The 18,830-nt window shown below is 38.1% G+C and overlaps 1 protein-coding gene across 1 annotated transcript; it reads right to left on the reverse strand.

Annotated features, from left to right (window-relative positions):
- Positions 1 to 14,015: 14,015 nt before the first annotated feature.
- Positions 14,016 to 18,520, reverse strand: LOC137576421 (facilitated trehalose transporter Tret1-2 homolog). The gene is given in 5 exon segments (XM_068289531.1): positions 14,016 to 15,004; positions 15,259 to 15,567; positions 15,625 to 15,858; positions 15,861 to 16,119; positions 18,341 to 18,520. Coding segments are annotated over 4 exon segments (1,578 nt in total). The 5' UTR covers positions 16,105 to 16,119; positions 18,341 to 18,520; the 3' UTR covers positions 14,016 to 14,213.
- Positions 18,521 to 18,830: the final 310 nt, after the last annotated feature.

The following is an 18,830-nucleotide window of genomic DNA, read 5'->3' on the forward strand; positions in this document are numbered from 1 at the left end:
CTCCCCACACTCCCCTCACTCGCTTTTGTCATGGCCATGTTATTATGGAATTCACATTAGATTTAATTGCAGAGAGTCCCTTTAGCTTCGTTTTTTTCGGTTTTTGGGATACTTTTCAGCTCGTAAAAAAAGCATGTGGCAAGCCGCACACACTCTCACACACACACGCAGACTTTACATTCCACAAAAACCCCGAAAAAAAACTCGAAATTAAGTTGTTGCCACTCACCCAAAAAAAAAAAAAAAAGCTGAAACTGAAACGGGAAACTCGTGCTAGCCGTTAGGGCCATAAAGTTTCGTCAGTTTGGCCTTAGGCCAAAACAAAACAAAATCACACAACAACAAACATTTTTGGCCAACGATAAGGATTTAGTTGCTCCCCCCTGCCGCCCCTTTCTCCAAAAAGTAAGCCCAATAGAAAGTGACGAAGAAATTGTTGAGTTTTGTGCCAAATTTCCAAAAGGGTTAAACACAATTAGCTAGCGTGATTCTTGTTCATATTCTTTTCAACTCCACCTGAAATCGAGGCTAATGAGCCAAGATTCTAGCATATTTATTGCACTCTGGGACTAGTCATTTAAATTTGTTTTCTTTCGAACCCAAGCCAACTCTCAATTAGCCCCATGCACCTGTCAAGGCGTATCATTCCCCATAAAGTCCAATAGAAATTAGTTAAACATATCAATAATTTAAATTCGTGCGCTTACCGAAAAGTGGAACCGACAGGTTCGCCGAGCTTCTGTTTCCAATTCAAACTGAAAACTTAATATCGACCTTAGCTTAATTTGAGGAGAAAGAGAGATGGACTGAAGCATCAGTCATGGGCGTAACAAAAATGCAATGGCCCCCGTTTTTGGGTTAGCAGCTAGACAGAGTTGGTCACATAACAACCGAAACTAAGTGCATTAATGATAACAGAAATTCTTAGCCAACCTCCTAGGAACTTCATTCATGAGGACGACACAAACACAGGCCAGGATAAGAGACCCAACATGGACGAATAAGGACCCTCTGATTGCAAGCTCTTAATAAGTTAAAAATAACCGCCTACTTCAATCAAAAAACTACATCCAAAAGAATTTAAACTATATAATTTTTTACACTATGGCTAACTTTCTTTCCTAAGGCCGAATTCAACTAAAGTTATAGCCAACTCTTAGGATTGGAAGACACAGAGGATAAAACTTTCCCAGAATACTTCAGTTAGTATAATTCGCTGGGAAATAGGAAATTAATCACGATTAAAGAATATGATTTAAAGTGACGAATTGGTTTGTTTAATCTATGTGTAAAAAGCTCAAAAAATATGGTTATTTATAAAGATTTTATAAAGTTAAAAAACTTCTTAGGAAACTCTCAAATGTTTGTTGGAAAGATCTCGTATACTTCATTATAACATAAGTTCTGAAGTTAATTAAACCATTTACTTAAAAAGCCTTATAACAAAGTTTATTAAAAACTAACTTTAATTATATCCCAATTAGCATTTCCCTTTATTCCCTATATAATGCTACAAATGTCCTTTATTTAAATTATGGATGTTAAAGAAGCTATTAATTTGAAATATTTTACTGAAACTTCCAAAGAAATATTTTGAAAGAGAAAACAAATTGTGGCTCTACAATGGATATTCTGTTTTCTGTCAATAAAAATTAGTTTGATTAGGCAATTTCTTTAAAATATATTCCAATATTTGTCAGATTTTTAAGAAACATGACAGATAGATACTCCGCACAAAAAATAAAGCAAGTCCATCTATCTCCCCTTTAATACTATCCTTTAGTTCACGCCCATGGCAATAGCTCGCTTCAATCTAAAGCTGTTGGGCTCCCCTTTTGATTCTGTTAATTAAAATAAAAAATTATAATAAAACGTACGCTTCCACCCATTTGAATATGATTAGACTTTGATGATGGTCTTTTTGGTGCAGCTTCTGCCGCTCCCGTTCGAGCAAAATCAATATCCACCTATAACATATAAGCAGTTGAGTCGCCACGCTTAAATAAGTTGTTTGGCGGCTTGTTTTCCTATCGAAAGAAAGCTCTTGAACAAATAATCAATGAGCCCGAGCCGAGTCGAGTTAGATATAACATTTTGGAATTAATTAGCATACGAATTTTGAGATTTTTTTTTGTTCGTTTTCGTGGGAAAAACTTGAAAAAAGCAACGATGAGTTACGAGTTGATCGGGCGGCGGAAATTAAACTTCTAAGCTAACTAATTTGCGAAAAACTTCTTCTTCTGCTTTTGCCATGCAAATTACGTTTGACAAAAGACGACGACAGAAATGAGACGATTTCGAAAACGACTAAAAATTAAACCAATATCCGATACAGCCAGTTGGATATTCATTCATTCACAATGAATAGTTCAGATCGTTCCGTTTCGTTCCGTTAGATTGTCGTTCATTAAGAGAAATAAGCCGACAATCGGCCCCGGTCCCAGGTCTTGGGTCTGAGGTCTCTTGGACGATGTGTTGAACAAGATAAGCAAATATCATTATTAGTGACTTTTTATTAAATTATGCCGCTACCTGATTGAGTCAGAGCCGAGAAGAGTTTCAGATTATGCACAAACAAATTGATTAGCCACATTTACGATTATAATGGGCAGTTAGACCCATTGACTTTTGTCTTTTTCCCCCACTCACCTATTTTGGTCTTATGAATATTCCCAAAGTTTCCTTTTTTTCTCTGCTGTAATTGTTGTTGGAATTCACTTCACTTGTTCACTTTTTTGCCTAGGAGTAAAGCACTCAACTTGTTTTTTTTCTTTTAGCTGTGACTCGATTTGATCGTTATCCTTCAACTTTGATTGCGTATACGCAATGTTGATTTAACTTTTATTTTTGCAGCGACGGCCGTAATTTAGCTTCTTTCTTTTGTGGTTGGTCGCGTCGCGCACCTTGTCACTGGACACCGTCAAAATTTCGACTAATGCATGCGAAACGCTCCGGCAACGCACAACGCATCGATCACCTTCCTCGCCGTCGAAGTCGCCGTCGTCGTCGTCGTCGTCGTCATCTACTATTGCTACTGTTGTATTCCCTGTCAGACTGAAAAAAAAAACACCCAATATACACACACACACACGCACACACACACTCAGTTGTCACACACACTCACACACAATCTTTCACGGGCGGACGAAACGTTTTTCTGGTGTAACCGGTTTTCGGTTTTCACGGCACACCAAAAAAATAGAAACAAAAACAACAACTGAGCAACCTGGCCAAGCCAAAGCAACAACAACAACATCATGACCAGCCCCCCATAACCATCCCGGGGACCAATGAGCATACAGTTCGGATTGCGCATGCGTTGCGCTGTCACACCGCATCTTCTCTGATTGGCTGACATCCTCGCACCATAAACAACAGCCCAGAAGAGACGAAGAGGGGGCCACGGTGTTTCGATGTTACCACCGAAGGCATACGTATAAGGGCAATTTACACACAGTTCAACCAAAAGGTGGCACAGTGGTGAGAGATAAAGTCAATGGATTTACTCAATGAACCTAAAAATGTAATAGAACTTACAATTGGCTAGGAAAATACTCATAAGTTTTGTAGACTTCCGAAAAGTATCCATGCTGACTCTTCAGAAACTTTTTATCTACCATCCTGAAAAATTGTTGTGATCTAATTAGGATTCGCATATTCCTTTTGGCATTTCATTCTAAATGATTATCCTTAGTTATGCTTCCCGCATTACTTAATGTTAGAACAATAGTCAATGGTATCTTTACCTGTGTGTTAAGCTAAAGCGAAACTAAAAAAGGAAGTAAATTCAATCGAATATCTACGGATTAAGGACCTAACTAAACTAGATCGAGTAAATAGGAAGTAAGGATTGAAAAAAGTCAACGACAATGTTGATGACTCTTGAAACATTCAAATAAGTAGTTTGTTTTTGTGTTTAATTTATTAGGTTTAAGTGTCTCATTTCAAACTCACCTTTATTGCTCTCTTTTTAGAAAGTAGTACAATGAACTATAACCAAAATAATACGGCGTTACCGTTAGTTGTTTAAGGCGAAGCCCTTTTACACCAATTCTAAAAGGAAGCATCTACAATTGCAAGTTTTGTTGTCCTTTTTTCGCTTGATGCAGTTTGAATTCTCAACTATTTTAAACGTTGAGAGTTTGTAAGATTTATTGACCTCAAGCTCCAGTTTATCCACTTTGGAGTCTCTTCAAAACTTTCCACATGGAAAGTAATACGGATTATCTTATTGTCTCATCATTTGGAATGTGTTAATTCTCATTTGGCAGAGCAATTAACATAATATAGTTTATCCAAGCTTTAATTTTCACTGTAAAAAACAAAATACCAAGAAAACTAACTACATAATATTAAACCCACTTGTAATGGAAATCTTTGATTAAGCTTCGTTCATATTTGTCGTACTAAGAGACAAACACTTTCTATTTTGAGAATATATCAATTGATTAAGGTCTTGAAGTTTTAGCAATTTTTGGTTATCACTCTAACCACTGTAAAGTGAAGTCTACTAAAGGCAGAATTGATGATTTTCAGGGGTTGCCCGCAAGTTCCTGCATGATGATGGGACTTCCTTTTTGCCTTTTCGCCTTGGTGTTGCGTTGCGTTGCGGCAGCGTAGCCGTGGCCGTGGCCGTTGCAGCCACGTTCCGGCCAATCGGCTGTGCCAGAGTCAGTACGACTCCCACACAAACACACAGACAGTTGGAAACACACAGATATAGAGAGAGAGAAAGTTACATTGTGACACTGGGGCGAAACAGCCACAGCTACGGTGTCTCATCCTCCCTTCTTCCCTTTCTCTCTCCCTCTCGACCCTTGCCAGTGTAGTGATGAAAATTGCCGTGGGTTGTGGGTGGCGTTAAGTAACGCCTGCGAAACGGGCTTGCTACGGAGTGAGCAGGCTGTAGAAGAAGAATGAATATACGTTAATTGAATTTGACAATTGTCAATTGAAAATATATGTATGAATGTATGTATTCCACTGACGATGGCTGACGCCGAAAGATAAAAAAAACATAGAAGAGGGACTGCGAGGGACCGTCCGTAGGGGGAGAGGCAAATTAGTTTCTCCTCTCAAATGAAATGGCATGACTAGAAAATCGATTAATCGACCAAAGTTTCCCTCAAGTGAGAAAGAGAAGGACTAAAGGAGACTGGATTTAGCGTTGCGTTTCGTCGTTTCTTGTAGTCCGCGTGGCATATGCAAATCCACTTTTTAGCCACAAAATGTACTGAGGTACATACGCCCCACCTGTCCCTCTGCCACCCACTCAGTGTCTCCCTTTCTCTTGGCATAAGTTCTTCTGTTAGCCAAAGATAAAACCTCTTCACACAATGAATGCGAGAATGACTCGTTGGCTCGTGCTTAACACCAGCTAAAGCAGCTGCCTGGCTGACTTTTCTCATGCAGCCAAGCGGAGCATAATAAGATCAAGCCAACTATCCAACCAGCCATCCACTCAGCCAGCCAGCCGTGTGCGTGTGGCATCAACACGCCCAACACGCCCAATGCTGCCCATCCAGAATCTGTCCGGGTGTCTGTCTTTGTATTTGGGACCACCCAACGCCCAATGTTATGTAGCTTGTTTCCTCTCTGACAAGGCGATTATGTGACCGACCAAAGGGCTTTTCAAGTGTCGGCAATTACCCAAACCCCTCCTCGCCCTCCACCTCACCGCCCAACGAAAAACTTCCCCGGAACACGCCCCAATTAAAGCAAATCTGTGTGGGAAGTGACTGAACAATAAACCAAAAAAATGGGAAAAAAAATTCCAGCGAGTGAAAAAGTGAGCAAATGAAACTCTGTGAGGGGTTGCACCCAACCGAAGGAAGGAAGCAAGGAAGGATGGCAGGGGGAAATCGGCTTAACTTCTTCCAATTGACTTCATTTTCCATACGTTTTGCGATCTCTATCTTTTGCATTACCAAACGCTTAAATTGTAATTGAAATTAAAAGGCAAACCATAATTCCGGTACCATAAGCAAAATGTTTGTAGTTTTTGTGGGAGGAAATACTTTTAGAAATTCATTTTATTATATGAATATTTGATCATGCTTAAATTGGTGGATTAACTTTTGAAACATACAAGCCAATAAAACTATAAAAAGAAAGGAAACTAAATTGACCAATTATATTGAACTTTCTCTTTATTACATCTACAAACAAATCAATAAAAACGTTACAGATCGAGTGGAAAAATAAAATATAACATTATCTACGTCGACTAGAATAGTTTGAATAGAATCAAGAAGCAGAATAAACACTTTCAGTCACTTTTGTAACAGTTTTTCAAAAAGGGCTTGAAGACGTAGCCAATTTTGAAGCTATTCTATTCTCAATTTATAATGTATTTTAAATTTGTTTTATTTCTATGATTCTCTAAAATATGAAATGAAAGAAAACATCGATGACTTTTTTCGGGGAATGGGAGGAAGATATGAACTTGTACCCTTGCAAAAAAGGAACAAACAAAGTTCCCTTTGTTCCAGATTCAGTTCCAGTTCCAGATTATCCTTTTTTTAATACTATATATCAAAACGACAAATTTTCCTCAAGATCGGATTTCGATTAATGGTAATATTATTACCGAACTTTGTTTTATTCTTGTTCGAATTTCTCAAGCCTAAGGACTTGGATTTAATAAACAATATATCATGAATTCCAAGCGTTTGTTTTGAATTTAATATCCGAGTACTTCTTAAAAACTGTGCCAATTTCCATTAAGGTCGGGCAACTATATACCTTTAATCCTTATAAGAAGTATTATACTAAAAAGAATATTCTGGTTTATGCTATTATCTGCCAAGTTTTATTCAATCGAGATCTCTATCATATGAGCTGTTTAAAGAAGAACCGATAAAGAGGAATGATTCGAATTTGATCAATATGGAACAGAAAATAAATTTTAAAAGATTCCTTTCTGTCTACTCCAATTTTATAACTTACTTTTCCATACATTTGATGAAATAGATGTATCATATCCCTATCTTTCTGAGAAGTTTTCCCGACAGACCTTTTCTGAGATGTTACAGCCAAAATCTATGGACTATTCCTATAAAAGACTCTGCCAGCCTTCCAAAAGGACCGACCGCAATTCACTTTCTTAATGTTTTTGTATATTTTTCTCAGTGTAAGCCAACTTGGCATTCTGACACCCACATCAACTTTTTCCTTTGGCCTTAGACAAATTAGTTTAATTTTTAGTTTTTTGCAAAGATTTTGCATTCCTCTAGATTGATGCATGCCTTCAGCTAATTAGATGATGCGGCCAAGGTGAGGGAGACTATAACGAAAAAAAAAAACAAACCTTCATTTAGTTATATTTGGGGGGCTCGTGCCTGGGGACAGGTCTCGTCTGCAGGAATGTCTGGAAGGCAGTTTTTTAGATTTCATGGTCCATTAATGAGCAAAATATTTTCAAACTGGCTACTGGGCAAGAATTTTTGCCTGGGAACAGAGCAAAAAGTCAAGTTTGGAAATTATGTGGGTGAGTATAGACAGAAGGAAACCTGAAATTAGCTTGGCCATCAGTTTTTTTCTTAGTTTTGGCGTTTCCCCCCTTTTGTCTCTGGTTTATTGGCAGCAGACAGTAAAAATATAATTTCTAATTGCAGGGGCGGTCTAATTAAGGGGTCTCTGCGCCTGGGTTTGCAATCAGCAGATGCAACCCAGGAAGAAAAAACGAAAAAAGGACCACGAAAAGAGAGGAAAGAATATCTTTGAAAATATTTTGTGCGGGCCACAAAATTGGCGCAGGTTACGCATGATGTTTGCTTGATGGATGCAGGCATCAAGTTGCACCAAGTGCACCTTGCGCTCAGGAGCGGGAGGGACACGCGTCAGGCAATCACAAGAAAACAAAGAGAAAAAAAGGACAATCGGGCAATTTTGTAAACAGTTTGCCGACTACAAGCAAACACACAAAAGATAAGATACACACAGAGCGAGTGAAAGAGGAGGAGGAGGATGGCATTGGGATAGACCTAGAAATTGTAGGCGGCTGGCACGCGATTTTCTAAACTGCCATAAAACAACGCTCAGACAGTGAGACAAACAGACAAACGGACAGACAGACAGATAGACGCATGTCATAGCCAATTAATAAAAACGCAATTTCCACAAATCGAATTTTATGTGTCCACCTGCCCACAGTCCAGTGAGTGAGTCCCAATCTAAGATAAGCAAAAAGTAAAACTAAAACACAATTACGGTCCAAAGGACTTGGAAATTGTAACATTTTCTCACATTAAAAGGACGAGCCGAACTGGGCCGAGGACATCAACTCGCTCTCGCTTCACTGAACCCTGACTTGAAACAAAATGGCTGGCAGGACATCTCCAAAACGGCAGAGAAAGAGGGAGAGAGAGAGAGAGAGAAAGAGGCAGAGACACAAAGAGACGTACAGGGAAGTTTGCGTGTGCGATAAATTAAATGTCCTGACATAATTATGGTTAAATTGAAAAAACGGCAACGACAACAACAAGCAAAGAAAGGAAGAAGCGAAGGAAAGGTCCTTTTGAGCAGAGACAAAGACCCAAAAAGGAAGGCAAGAAGGGAAGATGTCGGCTCATAAAACTGCAAATTATTTGATCAAACACTATAAACATGACAACGTAGAGAGACCGAAAGCCAAGCAAAAGGGCGAGGAAGATAAAGATTGTATTGCTGACAGCTTAATAATACAGTTAACAGTTATACACATGCATACATACATATATATGACTATATATACAGAGAGAATAACCTTACATTCCAGACCAATTAAGCTTCTAATATGGTGGACAATACAAGTCTAAGGAAGCCCCTCTCCTTAGGAATTAAGACAACTTAAAATCAATCTTACGAGTATGAAACAAAGTTTGATCATCATAATCGGACTTTGCGAAGGAACTCCAGCCCTTAACCAGTTGGGGATCACAACTAACGAATAAGAGAAACGATAGGCAAGGCTTACGATAACTAATATTATTGATCTGTTTCGTATACATATAAACTTAATATTCATATTGGACCCTTGAAATATTAAACAAATGTAATTCAAACTATTTCTTGGAAGAAGTCATGATGACACACTATATTTCCAAATATTTATATGATCTATGAGCTGATTTGAGAAATACTTTTCCCTCAGTAAAACGAACTCTTACTTCATTCTTCTATTTTGAGACGGATTTTCCTTTGCACAATGCACAAATTCCTCCTAGATTCTTTATTGTAGAAGTATCGCCATACATATTCCTGACCGATTAAGCTTCAAAGCCATATACAGGGTGGCCACAAAGAGTCTAAAGTGATTGGTTTTCCTTTGGTTTTCTTTTTTTCTCTCGTGCGTTTTTTTTTTTGCAAGATCTTCTGCTATCTGTAATTGCATTTTTATGGCTCGCAACGCCTCTGGATATATCATAGAATTCAAATCAATTATACGCTTGTCCATAGAGCCACCGAGAGAGCCTTTCCAACATCCAGCCTACCGCCATTGTCCGCCCCTGTCCCCCGCCTCCTGCCTTTCCCAAGTCCCAAATGTGTTAAAATAATCGTAAAAAACTTATATATGTATCTATGTATGTATACTTTTTGTTTGGTTGTGGCCCAGGCTTAATCGTAAAAGAAGAGAAGACAAAAATGCGGCATAAGCTCAACTTGGATGGGCTTTGGCCATGCCAATGGCATTCCCTATGGCTCTCTGTATCTCTGACTCGGCCAAGTCAGAACTTTGGCCATAAGGCCTTAGCTAAATGCAATATTTAACGATCGAGCCACCGCACCGCGAAACCGGAGAGAAGTGCAAATGCTGCTGATGGAAGTTACTGTAGAAATTTAACCATTTAGAACTTGGCCTCCCAGTAGTTCGATGGCCTTCTTCTTTTGCCTGTTGTTGTTGTTGTGCAGAAGCCAAAAGTCAAATACAGTAGCTCAACTAATTGAAAAATTAAAAAGGCCTGCAGCCGCAGCAGCGGGCTTAGTGTGAACATCAAAACTAACGACTAGTCAGTCAGTCAGTCAGTCGTCCCATTTCTGTGTTCGGTTCATGCATAAATCTTCCGACATTCCTAGAGAAATAAGTTAACCAGAATAGGACCGCATTGATTAAGCCGCATGACGAACTGCAAATGCTCTTGGCTTAAAGAACTCGATTCCTTCTAACCAATTACCCAATACACAAAGCCCAATTAAAGTGAGTACTCAATATTGGCTAGTTTTCGGTTTCCCACAGAGATGGTGTGACCTTTATGAGTTAAGAGTGTTCTTTCCGTTTTAGTTGATAACCGTGAGCATAAAAATGGAAGCCACCTTCATGTAAGTTTCATCTCCCATGAAAGGTTGATGTTGTTGTTTTTTTTGGCTTCTTCATTTTACGAGCGCGCGTTTCGTCCCTAATGTGCCATTCTTTGCACCTTTTCAGACACGTTAAGAATCATGATTATGTTTACTTCGATCTGCCCTTGGCCTCCATCTCCATCTCTCTTCCTTTCTCATTGAGTACTCAAAGATAATCGTCCAGGTTCCATGTAGCTTAAACACAGGTTTAACTTTAGTTTCAGCTTTTTCTTCTTTTGGTTTAACCACCGAAAATCACTTCTGGTGTTCTTTTTATTTTGCCAGACATCCATCCATCCATCGATCGGTCGAAGAAATGCATCGACGTGTGTCCATGTTCTTTAGTCCAGCCAAAAGGCAGCTGCAATGCAATGTAATTGCCCGTTGTTGGTCATCCCTTGTCCCCTTCTTACTCTCTCTCTCTCTCTCACTGTGTATTTGCACTTAGTAGGTACTTTAAGGTGTGCAATCAGCTTGGGCGATCTGTTAAAATTAGCTTTGAACAAAAAGGGTTAGCTTAAGAGGGATATTTAAAAATTATAACTACATTAAGTGCTCATACTAATTGTCCCATCGAACCTTAAGGGCGATCGGAGAATTGCAGGATCCTGTTTGGTTTTGAAGGGTTAGTCAAGTGTTGGTGTATCTTCATTTGACCATTCCAATAATGGTAATAAATTAACCATTTAATAGAGTCACTCGGTCTCGACAATGGAGCTGAAATTTATGTGATTTGGCAACACATAATCAAATTCACATCAAAACAATAGACACCAAGCTGTGAACAAAAGGATAGATCCGGTAGAACTAGAATCTGGGATCGTGCCACCAACCCCGATGCGGTTAACGTTTTACGCTTCGTTTGCCATCCGCCAAAACGGCGCAGATTGTTTTGGTTTTCGGAATGCACATATGGCAATCCATGGTGGAACACTGAAGAGGGGTTTCCTTGAGCTAGAAAAATATATGCCAACTAAAGGTTAAGTAATCTTCATGCAATGTTATCAGCAGCTTGAAGGATGAAAAGGGCATATGTATATCAAATGTATGTATCCTATGATCCAGAGCAAGGACCTTTTACAAAGCAATTCGATAAAAGAAATTGAGAAGCATTTCTTGAAGTAAGCAAGGTCCCCTTAAGTCAAAATGGAAACATCTAATGAATCAAAGGAGTTCTAGGACCTAGAGAGATTTTAGACTAAGTTAACTCAAACACAATTTCTGGAGCAAACAATGAGCGGCTATGCCAAAACTAGTTTACTAACTGTAAGTTGAGTGTCCACAGCCTCCTAGAACCCTCTCAGGTACACCAGTGTACAAGGCAATATCAACTTGAACATCCCTCGACTCATCATCATCCTTGTCCCCCGGCCATAAACTGTGGTTACTTGAATTACCAAAAATTCAATTGTCATATTCTTGTTGACACAGCAAACGTTACGTGTCATTAACTTTTGGTCGATCTGTTGACATTTCCATTGAGGTGTCAATGAGGAGAAGGGCAGAGCAGAGCGGCGAAGAAGCGGAGACGGGACAGCCAAAAATTTTAACGGCAGGTGTCGAGATTATGTCGAGAGTGCAAAAACGCCAGCGGAAACTTAAATGTTCACACATTTGCAGCTCATCAATTTTGCGTTTATCCTGTCGGAGGCATCACATCATGGAAGTTCATTCAACCTTTTGACTGCGTCTGGATGCGTTTGGATGCTTGGGATGGCTTGGGCTCGATGTTAGCGCCGTGTTGTTGACTTAATCGCAACCAATTTGTTGGCCCTTTGCTTATGCCTAAACGCTTGTCGCCCCAAAATAATGGAGCAGCTCTCCCCACCCCCTCTCAACCAGTGGGACCACTCTGACCACGCTGCCCACCGCATTATTAAGCCATAAAATTGAAAACTTATTATAATTACATAAACATACGCCTCAACGCCTCTGGGCAACGCAACGCAACACACGGCTCTGATTTTCTGATGGGGCACACGCATCCATCCATCCATCCATCTCCATTCATCTGGGTGCATTCTGCGTCCCAGCCACGGCCTCAGCTTTCAGGCTCGTTACAATTTAATGACCAGAGCAAAATGTGCAGCAGCCAGTTAATAATTTTTTTTTTTTGGGTTTTTGACTTGGTCTCCCCTTCTCATCGTCATCCTCTTTTTGGTTTTTCGGCCCCAAAAACTTGGTTGGTGGCTCTCTGCCTGTGGCGGCATAATGAATGGCCATCCGATCTCCCTCTCTCTCTCTCCCTCTCACTCTCGCTGTCTTTTGGGTCCTTTCATCTGTGTATTATCATCATCAGTATTGCTCATAACCATTACGAAATTACCGAAATATTTTCATTTAACTTAATGGTCAATATCAATAAATATCAACAAAATTGCGTTACGCTTCTTCTTTTTATGAATATAAAGGATTTCATTTTTCAAAGAAAACTTAACATTTAAATGAAGTTTCAAAACGTTTCAAAAGCTTCTTCGATATCTCGACGGTAATGGTAATGAAAATTTCAATGTTTTTTGAATGAAATCCGAATCCCTTTGTCTCAAAAATGTTAATGAGATAATTATTGACATCATTTTCATTCGTATAGTTCCAATTTCTAGCAATATTGAAAGATTTCGACACAGAAAGTGATTGAAAACCCCTTTTCCTTTCTAATTGTAAGTGAATGCGTTGTATATCGAGTGCCCAACAACTTATTCCATTTGATTAAAGTTGATTTATTAATGATTTCACTTATGGGCAGCATTCACTTGGAACGTCAACTAGACGATTATTTGTTACCCTCAATTGGTATGCAAAAGTGGAATCAGATATATCTCAATATATACACAAGCTTAGACTATATTTATTTTATTTTTTCTGGAATTTGTGGCGCACCCATTAATAAAAATTCACTTTCTTAGCAAATATTAGAGGCAAGTCTTACTCATGGAGGGCTATAACAAACACTGATCAGATCTTTATAGTGCAGATAAGAAGGTTTATGTACATTTATACTTACAAACTGCATTTGTTAATAACAAAAACGAAGCAAGTCATCTATTATTATTATTGTCTGATTCTGGGGAATCTAAGCCCTTAGTTGTTGCCCTATATGAAATTAAAACTTGGTCTTTAGTTTTCTTATCATTGTAAATTTCCTAGAACCATTTGAAATGCAATTACCATAAACACAGCAAATCTAGTTATAGATTAAACAAACATAAGTAGTATCAACATCTAAAGAAAAGTTCGTTTGGTGAAAGTCGGCATAGCACCCATTTGATGTCCTTTTATTGAAAGGTTAAGAACTTGCCTTGTGCCTTTGACAAAGTCTAAAGCACTTTCAACCAAAAGCAAAGCCCTTTATTAAAGATAGTATAGGATAGTAGCTGATACTAATTGTAAGAAGAAGCTTCTTTTCTATTCCCAAACTAAGCCTTTTTTTGTTTTTCTTGAATAGAAACCAGTTATGCAATAGTAAAGTAAAAACTTTAATGGCCATTTAGTTGGCACAATGGTTAATACGAAACGTTTAAGCCAGCAAAAAATGTCTATTCAAAACGTACAAGTTTATGGCTTTCTCTTCAGATCCACACAAAGATGACTCGACGATCCTTCCGAATGGCTGGAAACCTCCTAGCAATGGGTGAACACTTCTTAGCCCACTTGGCTTTCAATTACCTCACTAGACAATAGATAAGAGATATGAGCACAATTGAAAGAATTTATTTTATTTGCCTAGTTTTTATAATTTTTGTCACTTTTTGAGGTGTGACTTTGAATTAGCATTAGATTGGGGGAGGGGGCGGGTCAACCTATAAAATTTGTTATATTTGATATTGTTTTTATCACAGCACTAAGCACTCGTGTTAGCTAATAAATTAACTCTCTCTCTCTCTCTCTCTCTTTCACTGTTCCTCCCTTTTCATGAAGACCTCTTGTAGTTCGACATCTGCCGGACTTTTAGTACGCTTGCCCGTACGGAATTGTTCTTCAATTTCGAGTAGTGTACGTCCACGTGTCTCTGGCAGAGTCCAGTAGATGAATAACATGGCCAATACGGACATGATGCCAAAGAAGACAAAACAATTTGTCATGCCAATGCCCGACTTTAGATCCGGATACGTTTTGATGCACAGAAAGGCAAAGAACATCCCAACAGCTACAGTTAATCCTGAGGCAGGACCCCGCACCTTTTGCGGAAAGAGTTCGGAGATCATAAAGAAGGGCAGCGTATAGAGACCCAAAGTGCTGAGTATAATGAAGCCAACAATGGAAATCACCGGGAGATAGGGTACATTATGCAGGAATTCACTCCAACCCTGCCCAGCCAGAAGGAACATGCAAATGCCCATGCCCACAGTCGAGATAATGCCAGCCCGCCTCCTGCCCCAAAGTTCCAGAATATAGCCCATGGGGCAAGTGGCCGCAACACGGGCAGCTCCTATCAATACGGCACACATAAAAGGATCAATTGATACGCCAGCTTCGGTCGAGATTTGTACGGCATAGACAATGACCACGAAAATGCCAGTCAATTGTTGGAAGGCAAACAGACCCATTAGAATCAGTAGAGGCTTATGAACCTCGGGCAGGCGTAGGCACTTGACAAACGATGGCTTCTTCTCGCCATCTCGCAGCTGGAGAGACTTTTGGAGTATATTATACTCTTCCAACACCTGAGGATGTGTTATGTGAACTGAAAATGAAAGAAAATTTTTATTAGTGGGGTGTCGACAATGACTTAGAGAAACTTTGCCCCTAAAAGTATGCAACAGAATGTCGAAACATGCATTTTTAAATACTAAAGGGTTCTTTTGCGTTCTCCTTCCAGCTTAAAATTGTCTTAAACTCATGTTTTAGCTTTAGGACATTCTTTGACTGATCTTTGATTGTCTATTGCATACTTTAAGGGGCCATAGTTCGTTGGGGATAATTGTCTTTTTGACCCACTTGACTTATCCAAGCCCCTGAAATAGTTCAAGGACTTCTTAGCCTCAGCCACACGCTTCTTGGACAGCAACCAACTTGGTGTTTCCGGCAAGGGTAGAACACAGAGCAAGGCCACTATTTGATAACCGCAACAGATCATGGCTATCAAGCGATAATCATCCCTAATGAAGTAACCAATTGAATAGAGAATGGTAATGCCAACAGCCACTGAAATGGAAGTGCCCAGGATAAGACTTCCTCGTATTTTGGGCAAACTAATCTCAGCTGCATAGACTCCAGTCGGAGCACTGGCCAAGCCCATGCCAATGCCTGAAAAAAGTGACATTGAATATGTGATTGCTTTGAGAGAGACTTTTTCTCACTTACCCGAAATAAATCTCGATGCCATCAATTGCCAATGAAAGGCGTCGATATTCGTTTGACTGGCTGTCGCCAGGAGAGTCCAAGCTGTGATGGCCAATATATTGAGAACATACAAAGTTCTCTTTCTACCAACACTGTCCAGCAGGAAACCCGATAAAAGTCCACCCAAAGGACATGAAAGTGTATTAATCGAGGCAAACCATGAGGCCTGCTGTTTCGTCAAATGTACTGTCTCCCCGCATCCGTCAATTGGCTCATGGTCACAGTGGGTATGGCTAGGACCATGCCCGTGGATAATACTCCGATGTTGGCCAATATACACATAACAGCCTGACGACGCACCGCCCGAGGTTGTTCACCCAAAGGTTTTGTCGTGTAAGGCCTATTTAGACCCGAGACTATTTGGGCTTTTCTGGAGTTGCCATTATCCAAATTTTGCTGCTGCTGATGATGATCATCTTCCGTATCCCTTGCGTCACCCATTGTAATTTGTCTTATCTGTAATGGGGAAACATTTTTTTGTCTCTGCTTATTGGGGGCAATTAAATATGTCATAATATAAAACAAATTGTTGTTTTTATACACTTGATTCTTTAAGTCTAATATATACATATATATAGAATATATGATTTGTACTTGGACTAAGTATAAGCATATATATTCATTGTCTGACATCTTAGTCATGTGTTGACTCATCAGCCGCTGATTAAATTCCAGCCTCTTTATTCTGGTCTACGCCACAATTAATTTTCTTTACTTGCTTTCATAGTTAATTCTTCGAGTCAGGAGACATTTCATCTTCAGAAGAGAAGTAAAATCTTTGAAGATTCAAGTAGATCGAACAGTAGAAAAGTATTTAAAAGTATTTATTTGACTTGGCAGGCATTTAGTCATTCATCAAATCTACTTAACAATTACTTCATACAAAAAGGTTTAGTTATTAAGCTTCATAGATTAAATTGTTTTGGACATGTGTCTGTTCATCATTAAGATTAGGATTTCAATTTGGGATTTTAAAAAGTAAACCTCTGGAAACATTTTCAGTCATAAAAAATAACTTTTTTGTTATTTAAACAATTTAAATAGTTCTTACTGTTACAATATTTTACCCATTTTCTTTTTCCATTAAACTGGCAAATAAATTAACTAACTATATTTGTAATATTACCATACAAAAGTCTATTTCTTCCCAATAAAGAACAAATTGGGTTTAAACCAACTGAATGAATAATTTCATTTGCTATGATACAAATATCAAAGTTTCAATACTGTTTGAGTAATTACCCATTTGATTGAAACTTCTAATAAAAAAAACTGAATGTAATTGTAAGTATGAATATTAAACTAATTTGGAATCTAAATATTCAAATGTATGACTAAAAGAAATACATGAAATTCATATCTCAAAAAGTTTTAGAAGTACATATGTAAGTATAAAAAGGAAGAGAAATTAAGTAAAATTTGGATTACTTATTTTTTGAATTGTGAGATGTGAATTCTAATATAATATTATGTATGAATGTATATATATATTTTCTCAAAATAATATTCTCGTATGATCCGTTTCAAATAGATTCAATTCACGTCATGTAAGTTAATAATTAAAATAATGAATAAAAGAAGGAGTAAAAATATATGAATAAATGAAATTTGAAAGCTTCTGAAAGGTCCTGCAATTAGAGAGTAATTTATCTTTGGATATAACTTTTCATTATGATGCTATATAAAATCGAACCTATATTAACTTTACTTGCTTTAATTTTAAGCAAGAAAAAGTCACCTCATTTGCTGATTAAACTCTCTATCAGTTCATATAGCTAAAAGATCAAAGATCGATACGTATTACCAATCATTTAACTCGTTTCTAAAAAGCATTTTTTCCTCTACTGAAAACTTTATTTATCACAAATTAATAACTTCTAAGTAAACTATTTATAACATTAGAATTTTTAGTGCTAAACAAATTATTATTATCCGAAATTTCAAACTCATGTTTCATGAGTTAGCAAAAATTAAATTAAGCTAATGATGTGATCCCTGATAAATCACAAAAGAATTGAAAGAACTGTATAAATATTTACTCAACCTATAACTTGTCAAGCAAACCTCGTAGGCATTAAAAATCTTAACATTTTTTTGGACAGCAGTTGGTTGGAATTCTCACACGGAAATTTACCACCGGTAATCAAAGTAAACAATTGTTATTATTAGATAACTGCAAAAACAATTATTATTAACAATTTCTTGTCGTAGCAACTAACTAACTAAAGCAAATGTGGGTCAACTCAAGGTGAACTCCAACGTGGAATTAAAATATAGAAGTTGAAATTATTGAGTAATAAACAATTAAGTTTAAGTTTTTTATGTCACATTGGCGTGATTTGGAATATTTTTTAAAACAGGTTTTCCTATTAAACCCTTACCCCTTGGTTTCACTCAAAAAGAAAACTTCCACATGACATTCAATTTCACTCAAATTGTAGAAAATACAAATTGAAACTGATAGCTGGGAGCCTTTCGATCAATTCAGTTCAATTAATCTCACTTGAACTGTTTTTATGTGTTTGCATTCTTTGGCTTAATTAATAATGTACAAACACGAGGAAGAGTCAAATGAAATAGAATATTTTTTTGTTTGGTTCACAAGTTTCTAAACACCGAAAATCATTTTTGGGGGCTATTAAATGTAAAAACGTAAAAACGGGTTTTGCTTACTAACCAAGAGGTTGCGGCTAAAACAAACCGACAGCAAATATCACTCAAAACAGGTGAGTTGTTTGGCTGTTTACCTGAGCGCAGGCGTAAAGGCTTTCAGGTGTTTTTGGCAGACACGAGGAAAACAAGAAATCGGAGACGATGGCGCGTGATAATCCGTCGTCAACGAACTACCAGAATGAACTGAATTGTTTCCCATTTGCCACGTTAAATGTGTCCCAAACTCAACGGATTTAAGTGTATGCCAGAGGCACACACTCACATGGAATCTCTCGGTGTGTTTGTGTTCTCTGATGGATCCGATAAGACCCTGGGCAACGTCATCTTCCAATAGATTATACACATATATGTCATGATCGTTTTGATCGAGAGTGATTTTCAATGGTTGAAAAGGAAGCGAAGGCCACTGATCAAAGAAGAATAATTGTTCAACTATACGTATATGTAGTTTCTTGTATTAGTTTACTATACGCAATTGAGGGCTTATCATCAAT

Source organism: Drosophila tropicalis, unplaced genomic scaffold (genome assembly GCF_018151085.1).
Source record: "Drosophila tropicalis isolate 14030-0801.00 unplaced genomic scaffold, ASM1815108v1 contig_593, whole genome shotgun sequence".
Classification (NCBI taxonomy): Eukaryota; Metazoa; Arthropoda; class Insecta; order Diptera; family Drosophilidae; genus Drosophila; species Drosophila tropicalis.